General features: G+C 38.5%; 1 protein-coding gene and 1 long non-coding RNA gene across 7 annotated transcripts in view; one reads left to right on the top strand and one right to left on the bottom strand.

Moving 5' to 3' along the window:
- Window positions 1-6: 6 nt before the first annotated feature.
- On the bottom strand, window positions 7-5,568 carry LOC144377358 (uncharacterized). The gene is made up of 2 exons (XR_013438296.1): window positions 2,576-5,568; window positions 7-2,156 (listed from the first exon to the last, which is right to left on the bottom strand). It is a non-coding gene; the product is annotated as an uncharacterized LOC144377358 (long non-coding RNA).
- The window catches only part of Nr6a1 (nuclear receptor subfamily 6 group A member 1), a 229,022-nt gene continuing 210,749 nt past the window's right edge, over window positions 2,102-20,374 (top strand). For all 6 annotated transcript variants that reach the window (XM_021723529.3, XM_078048188.1, XM_040286303.2 and 3 more), the window contains exon 1: window positions 2,102-2,234. In XM_021723529.3, coding sequence (XP_021579204.1) covers window positions 2,135-2,234 — 100 coding nt within the window. In that variant the 5' untranslated portion in view covers window positions 2,102-2,134. The remainder of the gene's footprint in view (window positions 2,235-20,374) is intronic.

The following is a 20,374-nucleotide window of genomic DNA, read 5'->3' as shown; positions in this document are numbered from 1 at the left end:
ACAGACTTTACATTGCTTTGTATATTTATTTTGATTCCTTTCATCCAGCCAGCAATTGGGATTACAATGATGAGATAATAAAGAGCTTTGAGTAGTCAGGAGGATCTGGGAAGGCTTTTGGGAGGTTCAGAAGCCTGTGATAGATGGGAAAATTTTAGATATATTTTAGAAGGCAGAGCTGAGGGAATAGCGCAGAGGAGCCATCTCTTCTGTTTCTTCTTTCCCCCAATGCTAAAGAATCTCCTCTCCTTGTAGGAGAGGCCAGCATTCCTCCTTGCCCATGGGGGAGCTCAGAAATGGTGGTGAGGAAGCCATCACTGAGACCATTTCTTACAGTCTGCACAGAGTTAACAGACCCTTGCGGTAATATAGAGGAGAACTAGTTGTTTCTTGATTGGAAGTATTAAGGAAGGTGCCACTGAAGAAGTATTTTTACAACCTATAAAGATGAAAAAGCATTGGGAGTGGGATGGGTGAATCAGCATTCCAGCTTTCTGACCAGCTGGGGTTGGAATCTCACCTCTAGGGGATTTCATCGGTGTATGATAAGGGAAATAATGAGGCTACCTCCTTAGAGACCCTGAGGTTTAGGCAACAAAATGTTAATGTAAATCTCTCAGAACAGTAGTCAACACAGATAAAGGATAAAGAATGAAGCACAATGTTGGTAACCCCCCAAGTACTAGGAAAGTGTTGCAAAACTTGCGTAGCAGGTGATGGAAGGGGTGCGGTAAGAAATGTAGACGGGGTCAGAACAGGAAGGAATGCAAACGCCAGGACAAGGATTTAAACGTAAGGAATCACACACAGGAGCTAAAGAACTGGCGGGGCGATGAGTGGAGGAAGGGGAGGGAAGCGGAGGGGAGGGCGGGAAATGAGCCACCAGTGAGGAAGCTGCGGCACAATCCAGCAGAGAGGCGGGGAAACACCAGTATTCTCGTTCTTTGTCCTCAAGCAGGCCAGGTAGGGCTCAGACCCTGGTCAGTAGCTGCAAAGAGTACTTTCCTGAGGGGGTCGCTGAAGACAGCCTGGCAGGCCCAGAGGCCGGTGGCCGCGCGCCACCTGGTGGCCCTTGAAGGTGTGCTCCGGTGGGAACAGCGGAGAAAATCCAGGATTATGCTCCCAGGAAAATTCAGAAGTTTGGGCCGGGTGTGTGTGTGGGTATTTTTCACCTGGACCCCATGCCTAGTCCAACCTCATTTCACAGGGAATCTGAGCAGAGGGAAAGGAGCTTGTTCTCCGGGCAAGGGGCCACTCAAATGGAGGGCTGCAAGACATCTGGAGTTAAAAGCCTAACGTTTTCTTTAATGGTAATCAATGTCCCCAAGCTTAGTTTGTCCATCTGTTCTATGGGCAGGGGGAAAATGAAAGAGGATGAGAAACTTTACTCTTTCCCGCCCACCAGGAGGTAAAAGGCTTTAAACACTACCCCGGAAAGCAGAGTTGTATAGATTCATTTGCATACGAACGCAGTCACCGCGAGTTAAACTCCGGCCCTTTAATCTTCGGTCCAATTTGTCCCGCAACGGAGGAGGAAGACCTTAGTGAATACCTCCAAGCCCCGCCTCCTCGGGGCCCCGCCTACAGGGCTGGGCTTCGTTGCACGTGCTCACCCGGCTTCTTTTCCATCCACCTCCTTGGGAAGACTCATTGATGGGGTAGGGGGATAAGTGGAGTCGTCGAGCGCTTCGATCACGGATATGTCATAATAAAGGAAGACCCTGAAACAACCGTTTACTCAATATTTATCAGAAGTTTTACCAGGTTTCGTGTTATCGACAAGCCTTGGATTCCTGTTTTCACGGCTGCTTACTCTTCTTCGTACCCATTCGTTTGGTGAGGTCCTGCATGGCCGGCCTCTCCAGAAGGACTTCACTTCCCAGCGTGCCCCGCGGGGCCGTGCGTGGCAGCGGCGCGTGACGTCAGGGGAGGGAGCTGGCCAGTGCTGAGGGGGCGCGGCGCGGAGGGGCGCGGAGGGGCGCGGAGCCGGGTGGCTGGGGGCCCAGAGAGCGCCGCGGCCGGTAGCCAGCCGGCTCCTGACAGCCCCCCTCCCCCCGGTGGACGACGACGACGACGACGAGTGCGCCGGTCATGGCGGAACAGCGAACCCAGCGCGGTCCCTGAGCACCTCCGCATGGAGCGGGACGAACGGCCGCCTAGCGGAGGGGGAGGCGGCGGGGGCTCGGCGGGGTTCCTAGAGCCGCCAGCCGCGCTCCCTCCGCCGCCGCGCAACGGTGGGTGAGGGGCCTGCGGAGCCCTGGCCGGGCGAGGGCCGGCCTCCTGCCCCTCTTCCAGGGAGTCCTCTCTTCCCCTCTTTAGCTCTGGGAAGCCGCTGCGGCTCCTCAGCGTGGACCTTCACCCGACGCGGACCCTTCCTCCTCCTGGGTCGCTCTCGCGGCAGACCCTCCCCTTCCCTTCCCGCTGCCCTCCGCGCGGCCTTCCCGCTGCCCGGTTCCCTGGGCACCGAGCTCCACTTCCCCCTCCCGGTGGTGTTCCCTCAGCACAGGCCTCCCCTCCCCCCCGTCCCCTCTATTCCTGCTATCCCCGGGCCCCCACGCGGGTTCCTCTCCCCTACCTCTGCGTCCCCTCCGGCGGACCTCACTCCCCACGCTTGCGGCCCGTTTGTGGGGGCATCCGCCTTCTCCGGGTTCCCAGAGTCCTTCCTCCACCTGGGGGTCTCCCACGCGGGTTCCTCCTGGCCCTGCAGACCCGACGCCACACCCTGGTTCCCCCACCTTCCTGGAGCCTTTTCCATGCCACAGCCCCGCGCTCCCTTCTTAATACCGCGAGTCCCTACACCCCCACCCTGCGCGGAGCCCCTGTTGATTGGTATCCTCATCGTTTCCTTTTTCGGACCTCTTAGTGCCTGTTCCTGCCTCGGCCTCACCTTCCCAGTCGGCCCGCAGTCTCCTGCTTGCCTCCGCCCCTGCTCAGCCTCTTTAGCTAAACCGCCACTTTCCGCTGGCTCAGGTCTCCAGCCCGGCTGGGGGCCTGGGACACCTGCCTCTTCCTGGCGTCTGCCGGCGCTTCCCGGCCCGCACTTGCCCAGCCTAGTTCTCTTTCCTGGCTCGATCCAGATCCTCGGGCGCTAAGAATTCCTCACCTGGCCGGACTCCTCCTGCCAACCTCCCCCTGCCCCCCGGTCCTGGTGTCCTCAGGTTCCTGGGGGCTCCCCCCCCCCCGCAGGGTTTTTTATTTGTATCTGTTTGATATTTTCCCCCCTCGGTGTTTGCGGCGGAATGTTTTTATTGGTAACGTGTAAGGAGCTTTTGTGAGGTCGTAAAAGGTGAACTTTTGAACTTGGAGAGCGCCCTGGAGCAATTAGCGCAGGCGATAGCCCCGGGAGGCCTGCATTACAAAGGGTGCTCGAACCGGCCGGCAAACGCTCCGGCAGCAAACCCGATTTATTTATTTATTTGCCCTGCCTTCCACCTTTCACATCTCCTCATTTCCGAATAAAGGGCAGGCTCTCCGAGATCCGTGCCTCCTCCCCTCTCTGCGCCATAAACTCGCAATTCTCTGAAAGATCTGGGACCGAACAGTGTCTAACAAGTAACAGATTTCAAATTGAATACAAACACCCGGGACAGTTAGGAGGCACTAAAAATTAATTGCTTCGACAAAAAGTTTCTCAATCAGGACAGTAACTTGGCAGGTGCGAAGAAAGTAACCTGGAAATAGGTCACTTGGCTAAGCGCTCAATTGTTGGATGAGTGAAGAGCTACACAGGGGAGAAATCTTGGGTTGGATCTATGCCTTCATAGGTTTATTAACTCATCAAACGTTTATTGTTAATTCAATAGTGTAGTTTTTTTTAAACCATTTAAAGGAAAAGTGTTTAGAAGAGAGCCTGGTTACTTGATGTTGCTGATCAAATAGTAATGTATTCAGAGCTCTTGTTCTTTTGAAAAATGTGTATGATGTGTGGTGTCTAGGTGGCTGGCTATCCCATGAAGTGTCTTTGGAGACTAATTTCTGAATGTGAACATGTTTGAAATCATTAAAACCCCATGTCACAAAATAGAAGCCTGGAATCCAGTTAGGGTCTAATGGGAAAGTATCATTGAAACAAAGGATTTCCTTAATGCCTTTGAGTTTTAAAGCTAGTTTGTGTGGAGTTTTTGTTTGGTATTAATTTGTGAATATTGCTGTGCTTAGTTTTTAAACCCAAGCACCGCAGCTATTGTATGGCCCACATTACTAGTGAGGATGTTTCCTTAATGTCTTCCTATGTGTGAATACTTCCTGTGCCACCTGTGCATATAATGTAGATGACAGATTTTACTGCAGACATTACTTTCAGTTCTACTTGAGAATATTGTTGTAAGGGAAGCTAAAGAACTGCATTTGTTATTAATTATTCATTAGTACATTTTAAAGAACTAAATGGTAATTTTAACTCTTAATCAGATTTCTCATTCATAGTCTCATTTCCTGAATTGGTCAGCAGCATTTAAAAGGATGTTATTGAGTAATCTATTTCTGCTAAGGTGGTTTTAATATTTCACATCAGTCCAAGTTAGTAATACAAATATTTTCTTTTTGTTGGAAACACGATGGGAGCTTCTAGCTTGATGGGCTTAAAAGAAAATACATAAATAAAATGGGGTTGTGGGATTTTTGTTGTTGTTGTTTAAAATTAATGTATACTGTTTTACAGTTCATGTTTATTAGTACTAAGGAACTTAAGAAGTTCAAAGAAGAATTGCCCAGAAAAAAAAATCAAATATAGTTTGCCTTTGGAATAGTGGGCATATTTCTTTTTCTTTTTCATTTTTGCTTTCTAATTACTACTTTCCTCCAACAACAAACAAAACTGTTCAGTCTCTAAGCGTGCGCGCACACACACACACAAAGAACTCCTGACTTTTTATCACAGTGACAGATTTCCATTTTGTATGAAGTGGTTGCAAGAGATAGCTATTTAGATAGGAGGTCTTTGGTCTGTGCCATGAAGAAATAAACTGGAGGTGGAATTTTAAAAATGTTTTCCTGCCGGAAACACCACAGATGCTGAATTTACAGTCCTTTAATTTTTTTAAAAAATTCTATCAGAAAAGAGTTGTTAGCCTTTTGATATACCATCACCCTTGCAGGAATTCCTTGTGCTGACAGTGCTGTTTTCAGTTGTTGCTTGTAGGTTTTCATAACAAACATGAACTCAGTGATAATAGAGGTTTTTGCTCCCTTTTGGGATTTCCAAGGCATATGAATGATTTGATGAGGCATATGCTGAATGTTATATTTACTCGTTTTGAGAGTAAATTTTTAAATATTTAAAGCAAAAGAAAGTTATAAGGCATTACAAGTAATTAAAAGCACATTTTTATATAATTACACTTCATAGGAAATTGGGAGTTCACTAAATAGTATGATGCCTTTTTCCTGTGTACTATGCCAACTAAATGCTTATCCCTGAAATTAAATAAATATTTTCCATGACAACTTAACTTTTCCGTTCTGTTACTTTAAAATTTAATTGAGTTGACTCAAAATTTCTGCTTTTGTTAAATCAGTATGCTTATACCTACAGTACACAGATTTCTTTTATTAGTAGTAGGTTCTGTGACCACAATAAAAAACACCCAAAGGCAACAACAAACAAATCCACTTGTAATTTTGGGCAGCTGATGTGGGAGATAACGTTTCCAATCTGATGTACAATTTGCCATTTTTTTTTTTCCTGAGCATTTCAGACTCTCATGTATCTCAGAATATGATCATGACATGCTTTCTAACCCATAATTCATTCTGAATTCTCTAACAAAAAGGTGTATGCATGGGATGTGTTAGCATGTAAAAACGAGTTAAGTGGGGAGTTAATGAAAAAAACTGCTGGCAAATTTCCAAAAGTCTGCCTGTATCATGCATTTCTGTGTTTCATCCACCATTTCTTGGTTTCTCATTTCTTTGTTTTTTTTCCTTCTTACTTATGGGGCAAAGATAGAAAATAGACTTTTAGATTAAAATTATTATAGGTGGACATGATGCCACTGTAATCCCAGCAACTCAGAAAGCAGTTTCTTTTTGGGGATGGAAAATTTTGAGGCCAGCCTCCTACGTTGTCTCAAAAAAGATAAAGGGCTGGGAATGTAGCTCTGTGGTAGAGTGTCCCTGGGTTCTATCCCCAATAACTAACTAAATAAATACTGTTTATAGCATAACAGAGGATGGTAGATTGAAATGACAACTGCTACTTGATAAAAGGGGTATTTCCCATATCATTTCTTGTGCAGATTTAAATTGCTAATGATGCTTCCATGATTTGTTGTATTAGAAAAACTGGTTCGCTAATGAATTGTGTTCAAATGGCAACTTCTAGTTTCAAAATTTCACCTTGCTGGGGTTGGGGTTGTGGCTCAGTGGTAGAGTGTGCACTTTGCACATGTGAGGCACTGGGTTCTAGCCTCAGCACCACATAAAAATAAATAAAGATATATAAAAAAATTTCAACATGCTAGGATAGATCCTTCCACATCAAGAGAGACTTTATTGTCAATTTGTTTTGGTCTTTGGGTTCTTGTCATTTTTTTTCTCCCTCACATTCATTTTTGAGTTGTGGCCAAGTTAAATGTCATTTCTTTGTTCAGTATTTTTTCAAAGCATATAATTAAGTAGAAAGTTAAATCTGAGAAGATGCCTTTTAAGAGTAAATTTTACATTGTTGGTAAAATCTATTTTTTAAAGTAGGACAATAAAAGTGTGTTATTTTTTCTCTAACACTTTGGAAGTATTTCCAAAACCAACAAGTTGTAAGGGTAAATGTTTTCTTTCAAACTTTTTTTTTTATATTCTTAAGGTTTTTTTTTTTTTTTTTAATTTTAAAGTTTTTCCAGACACAGGTAATTTCTTAAGGATTTATGGATGCCTTCAATTGACAACTGGGGTTCAGAAATACCAGAATTTTTTAAATTGGCAAGAAGGGGCTTGGTATTGAGCAGGTTATTCTTTTATGGCTATTGAACTTTTTGTAATTGAAGTTTCAGATTCCTCTGAGCTTAATCTTAACTTTGAAAAACAACCTGTCCCTAGAATCAAGCCCATCTTCTGTTTATTGGTCTTCTGGTATAGCTTTTCTTCATGAAAAAGGTGAAGGGTGTTAGATCATAGGTAATGGAAAATGAGATTAAAAAAAAAAGTGAGATGTTCAACCTGCTTTTTCATTGTGGTTTAGAAAGCTACAGAATGGAGAACTGTATTTGAAAGAATAAAGGTTTTCCTACCTTATTTTGTTCTTTCTCATTGCCAGTTCAACAGCAGTCTCTCTAGAACAGCTTCTCAAGGAAATAGATTTTTCTGCTAGTTACAATCATTTTAAAAAGACTTTACTGGTGTTCCCGGTAATTCTAATTAACAGTGATTTAGTTTGGGAGCAGACCAGGATTTCCTTAGCTGGCTGCTGGGGAGCTGAATTGCTTTTCTCCCCACCCCCAGCTACATTGAATCTTTTGATCCCAAGCTACAGTGGCTGTCATTTGAGAAAGCAAACCGAGAGAAAATAAGTTGTGAAAATACCCTACTTTGAACCTTCATTTGCATGTTGGAATTTTTGTTTTTTAGATTATAGGAATAGTTGAACCCTCAAAATTTTATCTTTGTGGAAGCAAGCTGGCCAAATTATTGTGTGTAAATAGAAAACTCCTGAATTTCCTTAAAAAATACAATTTTTTTCTTTACAAGTTTGGGGGATTGTTTTAATACTGACAGTAGCCATTTCAAGAAAGAAACTACCCTCATTTTAAATTCATAGAAGGCATTCAAGAGTTTTGAATTTCTTTAGGAGTATATGTTTGATTGAAAACAAAGTTAGTCTCTGTTAAATGGAAACATTTAATTCAAGGTATTTGTGGGTTTTCCTTCAGTATTATATAAGCTCAAATTGAAGACTCCCACAAATTCTTACGTTTCATACTAAATTACTCCTACAATTTTGTTATATTAAAAATTAACTTTAACAACCATCTTCACATCTTTACATTTAATTGCAAACACTACACCCTTCAATTTGTTTACACCAGAGAAGCCATTCAAGCATAAACCACAGATGGCAGTAGTAGTATATTTTTCTATTTTCTGGACTGTTTCTTGCTTTTAAGTTGGTGTCTATTCTATGGGCACTATTGATAAGTCAGCTGGCAGGTGTAATGTTTCTAAAACCAATTCCCTGGACAGCAACATGTAATGTATTCCGGGGAAACAAATCCCGGCATTTGATTTGAAGATATGCTCTGTGGGTGGTTTGAACAATAATACTTTTCTCTCATTGCCAAATTAAGATATTATAAAAAGAATTTGGTGATAGTAATTGAAGGAATTGTTGGAGTAATAAATAGCCCATTGAAAGTGGAAGTATAGTTATCGTGGTATTAGCAAAGAATGTGTTAAAAGATATTTGCTTGGCCAATAATTTGCATTGGAAATAATTTATAATTCATTATATATTTTGAGTTTTTTTTTTTTTAAAGAGAGAGTGAGAGAGGGGAGAGAGTGAATTTTTTTAATATTTATTTTTTAGTTCTCGGCGGACACAACATCTTTGTTGGTATGTGGTGCTGAGGATCGAACCCGGGCCGCACGCATGCCAGGCGAGCGTGCTACCGCTTGAGCCACATCCCCAGCCCTCATTATGTATTTTGAGAGAAATACTTATGTGGAAGAGGTGGATAGCCTTCTCACTTTTTTTTTTTTTTTTTTTTTTTGGTGGTGCTGGGGATCCAACCCAGGGCTTTGTACACGCAAGGCAAGTACTCTACCAATTGAGCTATATCCCCGGCTCTGCCTTCTCACTTTTTAATTTCCAATTCCTCCTTTCATTTCATAAATCATGGACTGTTAGATATGTCTATATAAAAGCATTTCAGAGGTTTGTTAACAGTTTAACTTATTCTTCCAATCCTTTGCTGTAGTGCCAAAATTTGTGATCTCTATTTTTTTCTTCTAAAACACTGAATAGGGAGATAATTGATGAAATTAAAATGACTGGGATATTTTACCTATAATGTTTCTTTAACATAATCCCGTAATTTAGGAAACTAGTAACAAATCTGTATTAAAACAAAGGATAGACTTAATTTTAGCAATGAGAATTAGCTTAACCATTCCTAGTTTTCACTTTAAGGATTTCTTCTGTTTAATTCGTGTGCTAATTTAAATCTGAAGCTGTATGACCTTGGAAGAAATAAAAGATCGGTTTTGAATATTTTCATTAGTTTCTTATGCTCTACTGCTTCAGACACAATGTTCTGTTTATCATCATTTATTCCAATTTATGTAATTTAGTCTTTTACAAAAGAAAACATGGATAAGACATTGCTTTGTAGCCTTATATATCCTTTTCATCATCCTTATTTCTTGCCTTTTAAAGTTTATAAACAATGGGGCTGGGAATGTGGCTCAAGCGGTAGCGCGCTCGCCTGGCATGCGTTTGGCCCGGGTTCGATCCTCAGCACCACATACCAACAAAGATGTTGTGTCCGCCGAGAACTAAAAAAAATAAATATTAAAAAAAAAAAATTCTCTTCTCTCTCTCTCTCTCTCTCTCTCTCTCTCTCTCTCTCTCTCTCTCTCTCTCTCCCTCTCCCTCCCTCTCTTTAAAAAAAATAAATAAATAAAGTTTATAAACAAAATAATGAAGTAGTTAAAAATAATGAAATAATAACTCAGTTGGACTGTGTTTACTTTCTATCATTAATCATTGTTGACCACTCACTATTAAATTGTTTCAGACTTAATTTCTTCTTATTTATTGAGTTCTTAAATTTATTTAGGGTTGTATCTAAATTAATAGTTTTCAAAATGTGGTCTATGAACCTCTGGGGATCCCTGAGACCCTTTCATTATATTCTCCAGTCAAACTCTTGTCATTATATTACTAAGATATTTGCTTTTTTCTCCACTGTATTGATATTTGTACTGATATTTTCAAAAAAACGATTGTGGATAAAAACTGCTGGCTCCTTAAAGGAAATAAGGGTACCAAACTATTTACCTCCATGCATTTGTGTGTTTTTTTTTTTAATATATATATATTTATTTTAGTTGTAAATGGACCTTTATTTTATTTATATGTGGTGCTGAGACTCGAACCCAGGGCCTCACACATGCTAGGCAAGTGCTCTACCACTGAGCCATAGCCTCAGCCCTTTTTTTTTTTTTTAATATATATATATTTATTTTAGTTGTAAATGGAGTGTTTTTTTTTAAGCCATTTTCACTTGAGAATGCCCTTGAAGAAGCAGAAAAAAAAGATTAATTTTATTAAATCTATTTTTTAAAAATTTTTATAATTATAGATTGACAGCATGCCTTTATCTCCCTATCTATCTATTTATTTTTTAATTGGTGCTAAGGATCGAACCCAGTGCCTCACACATGTTAGGCAAGCGCTCTGCCACTGAGCTACAGGTTAAGTCTTAACCCTTGGGTATCTGTGTTTTTGTTGTATGTGTGATGAAATGGCAAGTACACATAAAGCATTTCTTACATATACTTCAATAGAATGGTTGTTTTTTAAGGAAGAGTGCTTGTGTGATCATATTGTGAGCTGAATTGTCTACTTCTTTTCATTTAACACCATATTCACTTAAAAGAGCAATTGACATACTGTGGTTTGTTCATTCAGTCCTGGACATTTGTCTGACCTCCAAAATGAACAGTGAGCTTGTCACATTAAGGAAAACTAACCATTTGTTGCCAGTGAATAAAATTTGAGCTTTCAGGCAACATTTAGAATTTTGAAAAACTTGTACCTGTAGCTATGAATTTGGCAGCTTACCAATAACTTAAAACATTTTCTTATAAGATGGGATGGTGGTAATAACAAATGTGATTTTTAAAAAATATTGTATAATGAAATTTGTTAACTATTTGGAAGTTCTGCATATCTCAGTGATACAGTCTTTTCCAAAACACTTAGGTGTGATAATTAAAAATCCTGTGTGGGCAAAAGACCTTTTAAAAAATCATATTGAGCTGGAGGTGGTGGTGCATGCCCATAATCCCAACAGCTCAGGAGACTGAGGCAGGAAGATCTTGAGTTCAAAGCCAGCCTCAGCAACTTAGTGAGGCCCTAAACAACTCAGTGAGACCCTGTCTCTAAATGAAATGAAAAAAGGGCTGGGGATGTGGCTCAGTGTTTGAGTGCCCTGGGTTCAATCCCTAGTACAAAAAAACAAAACAAAACATATTGACCTATAGATTTTAACTTAACAGAGTACACATAGTTTGCTGTCAGTAGTTTTAGATAGCACCTTGAATTCAACTACAGGAAATCACCACTTATTGAGTTTTGGTATAATAACAAAGGAAAACATGCATAGCTATTTTAGAAAGTGAATTCTTACTCTTTTTCCAATTAGGACTCTTTTAGGCCAGATTTCTACCTATACATCATCCAAAACCACATGAGAAACAAAACCCTGAACACATACATCCATCACAACACACTGATTGGAGAATTAAGCCAGATATTGAAGAGATTAGCAAAAATGTAACAGTGTTGTCACTCTTCTAATTTTTGTTTTATTGGAAAATGTAATTATTTTTAATGTTATTTTTGTTAATGCCATATTACTTTCAAATGAATATTTAAAATATTTTTAAAAATTCAGTTTTATTCTTAAATATGGTAAATACCGATAGATAAACTCACATAAGCACCAGTTTTTTGGGTTCTTCAATAATATTTAAGAGTATGAAAAGGCTCTTAGGAGGGCACTCAGTCAAAACTATGTGAGACTCATCTAAATGAACCAATTTAATTTGTAATAAAATGGTAACTTCACCAGATACTATTAGTACTTCTTAACTTTAGGATTTTCTTATCTTTCCCCTTTCTGTAATGGAGCTACCTTTTGCTGGAAATGAGAGGGTATTATTTAAAGTTTTCTTTGCTTGAAGCAAAATGAAATGTGTCATAGTTCACCCTGAGTTCTCTGATAAGCCTTTTGTTACCTGCTATATGAAACCTGTTGCTTAACTGCTAATTATCTTGTGGCAGTAGTTTTCTAACAGAGCCCTTTTCCTCAGGAAGGATAGACTTAAAATTGTGGGGAAAAAATCTGACAACACAATAATTTTTAATAAGATTTATTGCTATAAAAATAACAAAATAGTAGATAAAACTCCCATCTTTTAAAAATAGTTTGCTTATTTGCTTTTCTTAGACAAGTTTAGCTTTCATCTTTTTTTTTAAAGTTGTGGTTTTTGGCAATGTCATTTTGTGGGTTGGTTTACTTTCAACCTGGTTTCCCCTAAGGTGGTAATAAAGTAAGGAGCAGCAGCTCCTCTTCTGGTCTAAGAATACCCTTTCTTAGTGTGAGTAACATTTTAGTGTAAGTTAATTACTGTGTTGTTAAGGAGTTAAGGATTTATTCCTTAGGGTAGTTGTTAGACAGAAGTCTTTCTGTAGTGGGCTTGGTGATTGAAGAAATGTCACATAACAATGTGAATAACAATAAGGAGTTACTGCATCAGAATTTTAGGTGAAGATTGGGTTGGCGATGAAAGATTAGTGATGTATTTAGGCTTTCTCATAGTTCTGTGATTACCTTAATGTTCTTGGAGTCTCATGAACCTTTTAAACATTTCTGTGTTTTGTGGGGATTGCAGCTTAGTTATAAGATACATTTTACATTTTAATGCTTTGATTTTACTTAAAGTTTCAGATGAATTTTTTTGTTAATTTTTTTAGTTGTAGATGAACACAATACCTTTATTTCATTTATTTTTATGCGGTGCTGAGGATTGAGCCCAGGGCCTCCTAAGTGCTAGGTGAGCGCTCCACTGCTGATCCACAACCCCAGCCCCCAGATGAATCTTTAAATGTATTCTCTCTTTATTTTATTTTTGATTTTGAAATGTGGTCTTGCCATATTACCCAGACTGGTCTTGAACTCCTGGGTTCTGGTGATCCTCCTGTCTTAACCTCCCAAGCAGCAGGCACTATAGGCATATACCACTAAACCCAGCTTTTAAATGCATATTTTAATTGAGTTAAATCACTTTAAGTATTTCTTTAAAATATTTATTTTTTAGAAGTAGTTGGACACAATACCTTTATTTTATTGTCTTTATGTGGTGCTAAGGATGGAACCCAGGGCCTCGAACATGCTACATGAGCACTCTACCACTGAGCCACGCCACAATCCCAGCCCATCACTTTAAATATTAAACCCAATAACTGATGCAGATTTTTTCCTCCCATGTTCTTACTGTACTCTTGAAATTTAATTTGTCATGAGATTTCCTCTCTAGCTTTGCAGTCCTTCCCCCAAGATACCATTTTTGCAGGATAATAAACCACCTGGGGGAAACCCCCCATTGACATTCATTTAGAGAGCTTTGTTTTTTTTGAAGTGCCAGTAGTACTTCCATCTAGGAGGAGGAAGGATTTTGGTAGATGGTGTGTGAGGGAAAGGGCAGGGACTGCTCTTCTAGAGGAATAATGGTTATAGCTATGTAACTTTTGTCACTTGACCTCTCTGAACTTCAGTGTTCTCATTTAATAAAGGCAATTAACATTTACATGATGCTTCTATAATACTCCAAGCAGCTTACATATATTAGCTCATTTTATCCTTATAATCCTATGAAGTAGAATTATTGTCTCCATTTACAGATGGGAAAACTGAGGCCGACAAAGGGTAGGGTTAATCCCCTCCCCTATTTTCACAGTAACAGACAGGAAACAGTTAATAGTTTGTTCACTAGATTCAATATGAACTCCTATATTTTAGCACCTTGGAATTTGACTAGAGTTTATAAAGATCTGTAAAGTGCCAAGCATAGTGTCTATGCTAAAGCAGACATTTGATAATACAGGCCATTTATAGTTATTGAGGCCAAGAATTCAAGTCCTATAGATCAGAGAGTCACAGAGATTTACTTTTCAAGTTGCTGTGACTTTTTTTTTTCTTTTTCTCATGTTGACTTTAGTAAGTAATTGACCAGAATTTTTTTTTTTTTTTTTTTTGCCAAATTGGTGAATCTATGGAGTGCTAAGGAAAATGGATTTTGCGCTGCTTAAGGCAGGGATGATATCTTGTACCTGTACTACAAGCACATGGAATTGATGTTTCATGAATGTTGAATGAATGAAAGAAGAGGCAGTTCAGGAATCTGAGTCTTGTACTTAATCAGAATACTTTGTTGGTAGTCAGAAAAAAAAATCTAAAAATATAAGGGAAAGGGAGTTTTTTTTAAAGCTGCTTGTGAAAATTGAGGCCAGAATCTAAGTTAAGCAGTATATTAGATTTAGTAAGTGCCCTCCTAGGTATTGAATGTAGTTTCTGTTTGGAAACATGGTTCTGCTTATAATTTTTTTGTGGTGCTGGGAATCAAGCCCATGACCTCATAGATGCTAGGCAAGTGCTCTACCACTGACCTATACCCCAGCCCTCCTCCTCATAATTAGAGTCTAGATATATAAGATTAAGACAAAATGGCCAACTAACTTCTGGCCATTTGCTTGATTGGGAATACAGTTTAGGAAAAGGTGGCCTTCGTATGTCCTTTGTACCTTATTATTTCTGCCACACAAAAGCTGGCATATAAAAGTGGAGAACCAGGGTTGGGGCTGTAGCTCAGTGGCAGAGCGCTTGCCTTGCACATGTGAGGCACTGGGTTCGATCTTCAGCACCACACAAAAATAAACCAATAGAATAAAGACATGCAGTCCATCTACAACTACCAAAAAAAAAAAAAAAAAAAAAAGTGGAGGACCAGTCTGAGAAAGTTGATATGTCCCTTTCAAAATAGAAATATAAGAGCTAGCTGGCCAAAATGTGAAATACAGAAGGTGATTTCCTAGCAAAGAGATAGAAAAATGGAAGATGATAGATAGTGTGGGTTAATAGATTGAATGATAACATTGTAGTTTGAGTAGGAAGGACTTCACCTTTTTTTTTTTTTTAATATATTTTTTAGTTGTCAATGGATCTTTTATTTATTTATTTATATGCAGCACTAAGGATCAAACCCAGGGCCTTCATGCATGCCAGGCAAGTGCTCTACCACTGAGCCACAACTCCAGCCCAGGACTTCACCTTTTTTGGGTGTGTGCTGGGGATTGAACCCAGGTGTGCTTTACCACTGAGCTACATCCCCAGGCCCCCCATACCTCTTTTTTTTTGAGACAAAGTCTCGCTAAATTGACAAGGTTGCCTGCGAATTTGTGAACCTCCTGCTGTAGCCTTCCAAGTTGCTGGGATTACAGGTTTATGCCACTGTATCAGGTTTGGGGAAGGACTTCACAGAACAGACCACATTGAGATGCTATAAGTGAGGCCCAGGAAGTAGTTTTATACCTGAATTTTTATTTTTTACTCTTTTGCAAAGGCATATCACTCTGGGCCCACTTATGAAATAAAGGGGCTAAATTATATAATCCCTGAAGGTGTTTTCCAACTTTGTTGGAATGAATCAGTTGTAAAACAGGAAGTTGCAATTTAGGAAAGCCTTGCCTAAAACAAATAGCTATTTGTGGTACCCACTGCCCACATTCTCTAGGATGATTTCAAATTCTATTTAATCATCCCTCTAAGAACACTTATGCGTAGTCTCCCTGTTTATTCTTTACTTGTCATTGGGCCTTTGTTTCATTTATTTATATGTGGTGCTGAGAATCGAACCCAGTGCTTCACATGTGTTAGGCAAGTGCTCTACCACTGAGCCAAACCCCAGTGCCCCCCCCCCCCCCGTTTTGATTTTAGAACACCTCGCCGCTTTAAAGTCTGCAGGACCACATAATTTAAAATTCCATTCTGAGTCTGATTTTTGTTTATAATTAAAGTTCTAATTTTATGGGAGTTTATAATATAAATTGAGATGTTCATTTTTGTTTTTTAACATGACCTCTTTTCTTTCCACTTAAATTTCTTCCTGCCACATTTTCTTTTTTGTGAGTACAATTTCATTTATTGAGTAAAACCCATAATTAATTTCAGAGTTTTCCCTAATGACTTGTAAAGGGGTTTTTATCTGCAAATTTCATTCACATTGAGAAGAGTCGTATCTTAAGATTAGATGCCTTGCCTTTGAAAATGTGGGTTCATTAAGGAAAATTGCAAAACAGAAGGGAAAACTTAAATGCTGCTGGCCTGTAAAAGGGAATCCAGCAGGAAAGGGGCGGCAGTGCATGGGGGAGGGGCAAAGTGGGGGGTATAGCAAGAGAGCTGCAGTTGAAATATTCATCAATCATTTTACTGGCACCAGGAAACCAATCAGCCTTTTAAAGAAGAGAACTTAATCAATCACTTAATGTGGGAAAGTACAATTGCTTTCCTACAAAAAAATATTCCTTTTCTTGCTGACAGATTAACTGAAAGATTGGGCTAGTTGGAATTTAGAATTTAACTGATGGCAAGTAGTTACTGAAAATGCTACTGTGATGAATGCATTTAACATTTCAAGATAAAATTTCCTATCTGCTGTGAGTCATTTCAAAATATTTCAACGTAAGTTTGCTTTTCATATATAATAATGTTCATTAATAATAAATTAATGAACATTTATGGGCAATACATGTGAAATACTGTAAATTTATTCTCCAAGCTAATTCTGGGAGCACAGATGGGACCGGGCTGTATTTCAAATACTTTGTTTGGAAAGCAGTGTCAGAGCTTTGTTGAAAGGGGCATATCCTGGGGAACACAGTTGGAAGTGATTGCATGTAAATAAAAATCAGGAGGGATTTAGCCTGTATCTTGAATTTAGCTTTTAAGTGGTTCCTGACTTCTGTGCTTAAATTGCCTATTATCCTTATATCCTTAGGTGTGAACTGCTTAAGAATTTAATGTTTTAGAGTAGGAAGTATGTAGTCACTGTAGAAAATATAGAAAATAAAAGGAAAATAACCTAACATCCTTATAGACTTTTTTCAAATCCTAGTTTTTTTGCCATCATATTGTAAATACTGTTTTCTCATGTAATAAACTTCACTCAACAGCAAATTTATATGAAACTCGATAGCTGTATGATTGTTTTTCATTGCCATCCATTTTGATAATTTTAGTTTTTCACCGTTTTTCCACTGCTGCCCATATTATTTTGTGCTTTCTTTTCTTTTTAAAAGTATATATCTACCTCAAAGTACCTTCACTAACAACTAGTTTATACTGAGATACCTAAACTTCTAACTTATAAGGATGCTGACTAGAGATGTCAGTTGAACTAATTTTTTAAAAAATGAATGGCTTGGTGCTAGAGATGAAATTGAGACACTGTGGTAGGCCATTTATATTGTTTTCTCTCTCTTTTGGTGAGAGAAAATTTTTGCCAGTGCTTGTTTTTGAACCTTTTGGATTCTAGCACTAGTTTTTTCATGCACGTTGCCTCCCACACCCACCTAGTATTTCCAGTTTGGTCAGAGCAATGCTTAAGGACCTGCTTTTCTTTTATAGATTTTGGGTGAATGGTGGCAAAGATACTCTGGAACCTTCTCTGGTTGTCTCTCAAAATCCTGGGAGAATGAACTGATACGAGAGTATCTTCTAATACATTTATTTTCTTCAAAATCTTTAATATGTTTTGAGACTTTTCAGCTGGGTATGATTATAAATTAGGTACATGGAGAGATGAATTAAACTTGAATTTCTTTAGAAATCTGCATAATCCGCATGGGTTTCTCTTTTCTGTCATGACCCTGCCTCCAGGTTTGATGGTGAAAGGATCTACATAAATCTCATACTAATTTGTTTTTCTTTCCTTTTTAAAAATTATTTTATTAGTTATATATGATAGCAGAATATACTACTATGATATATATAAATGGAGTATAATTTCTCATTTTTTCTGGTTGTACATGATGTAGAATCCAACTGGGTCGTGTAGTCATATATGTAGATAGAGTAATAATGACTGATTTACTCTTTACTGTCCTTCCTACTCCCATATCCCACTCCCCTCCCTTCATTCTCCTCTACCTAATCTAAAGTAACTTTATTCTTCCTTAGCTCTACTGCCCTTATTTTGGGTTAGCAGCCACGTATTAGAGAAAACATTAGGTCTTTGGTCTTTCTGGAATTGGCTTACTTGGCTTAGCATAATATTTTCTAGCTCTATCCATTTACCAGCAAATGCCATAATTTAAGGTTGAGTAATATTCTGTTGTGTATGTGTACCACACATTTTCTTTATATCTGTTGAAAGGCACCCCGTTTGGTTCCATAGTTTAGCTACTGTCACTGTGATATGCTGATTTTAAGTCCTTTGGGTATAAACTTAGTGAGATAGCTGATTCAGTGGTTGTTTCATTCCAAGTTTTCTGAGGAATCTCCATACCTCTTTCCATAATGGTTGTACCAATTTGCAGTCCTACCAGCAGTGTATGAGTGTACCTTTTCCCCCATATTCTCACCAACATTTATTGTTGCTTGTATTATTGATAATTGCCATTCTGAATGGAGTTTTGATTTGCATTTCTTGATAGATTGTGTTGTTTCTTCTGTGAAGTGTCATACTAATTTGAAAGACTTTCACATTTTTTTAACTGGGATGGAAATGGAAACACTTTGATTGTCTATAAATTTTTATTAAAGATAAGTCATTGGCTAAAATAAAAAGAAGGCGTCTTCAAGTCTTTTTAAAGGTGTGTGTCATTGAGCTGGGCATGGTGACGCATGCCTGTAATCTCAGCAATTCAGGAGTCTGAGGCAGGAGTGTTCACAAGTTCAAAGCCATCCTCAGCAAATATAATAAAATACAAAATACAAAAATAAAATATAAAAAAGGACTGGGAATGATGCTCAGTATTTAAGCACCTCTCGGTTCAATCCTCAGTACAAAAAAAAAAAATCTTTGTGTCTATTGAAAGTAAACAAATGTTTGAAGATTCTATCTTTGTTCCTTTGCTTACCACTGGTGGTCTGAGAACTTGAAATTGTCCAAGACAGTTGTTTATAATACTTTAGTAAGAAAGTAAATAAACCAGCTGTTCTTTCTCTCAACTATACCAAGTATATACCTCCTCAAATTCTGTTAGTAATTAAAATCCTTGAGATGACCTTGAATTTAACTGAACTACAAAAGCTGTCTTGAGTTAAATTTATAACTTGTTGATTTCAAAAGAGGTTGGGTAAAATCCTGTTCTGTTTGCTAAAGCATTAAACTTAGTCTTGGGTGGATATTGAAGATCAGAAGTGATGAGAGGCACTATTATGCAGAAGAGAAGCTCATATAGAACATTTAAAGAACATAGAAGTTCATATTGAACATTTAAAATATTTTTTGAAAAGATTTAAGGTTGAGTAAAATTTTTAATTTTTTTTTGGTGGACACAACACCTTTATTTTTATGTGGCTCTGAGGATTGAACTCAGTGCCTCACATGTACTAGGCAAGTACTCTGCCCCTGAGCCACAACCCCAGACCCTGGGCGGCATTTTTCAAAATGTCAGTTTGGGCTATTCAGATTTGCTGAAAAGACCTATCTTTTCCCTATGTTTTTAAAATTTTCCCTATCTTAACATCAAAGAAATTTTTATTTATGTGTTTGTGTTTAGTTATAGTTGAACACAATATCTTTATTTATTTTTATTCAGTGCTGAAGATTGAACCCAGTGTTTCACATGTGCGAGGCAAGTTGTCTTATCACTGAGCTACAACCCCAGCCCAAAGAGACTTTTGAGTCTTTTAGAGAATAAGAACAAATATTTACCACTTTTAAAAAAGTAAGTTTAATTGATTCTTAAAATATATTTTACAGGATTATGAACTTTTGTTAATAAAAGTTTATGATTATACTTAGTGTTAAAATATTACTATTTAAAAAATGCTTTAAGGGCTGGGGGATGTAGATCAGTGGTAGAGCATGTACTTAGCATGTGCAAGGCTCTAGGTTCCATCCCTAGCACCAGCACACTCACACTGCTTTATATACAGACCATTTTATATGATCTATAATTTTTTTGGTTTACCCAAAAGTTAGAATATATTCTCAGTTGTTAGAGATCCTCGATCTACTATCTTATTGATAGAAGGAACTTTGAAATTGTTATTAATAGGAAAAGTCAGATTTTATCTGTCAATAGGAGAAAGAAAACTTGTCCCCTAGCATCATGTATGTGATAATTTCCTGAAGAGGTCCAGCTGTAAAAAATAGTTTGCGTAAGCACTAATGTCTTATATAAGTCTTTTAGATTTTAGAATTAGTTTTTATATTTATTTTATGAGACTAGGGTAGACACATTTTGACAAAATAAATTTTGTCATGAAATCATATGCCTGTGTTTCTGTGAATGAAGCCAACATAATAAAAGGAAAAGGTCTTAGTACATAGTAGGCATTTTCAGTCAAGAGTCCCTAATGATAGTAATGGAAGTTCTCAAGCAATTTCAGCTCTGAATTTGATCTGAAATCATATGAGCAATAAAGAATAT

The sequence above is a fragment of the Ictidomys tridecemlineatus genome, chromosome 4 (genome assembly GCF_052094955.1).
Source record: "Ictidomys tridecemlineatus isolate mIctTri1 chromosome 4, mIctTri1.hap1, whole genome shotgun sequence".
In the NCBI taxonomy this organism is placed as follows: Eukaryota; Metazoa; Chordata; class Mammalia; order Rodentia; family Sciuridae; genus Ictidomys; species Ictidomys tridecemlineatus.
The sequence above is the reverse complement of the archived record's forward strand: the minus strand, read 5'-3'. Positions and strand labels throughout refer to the sequence as shown.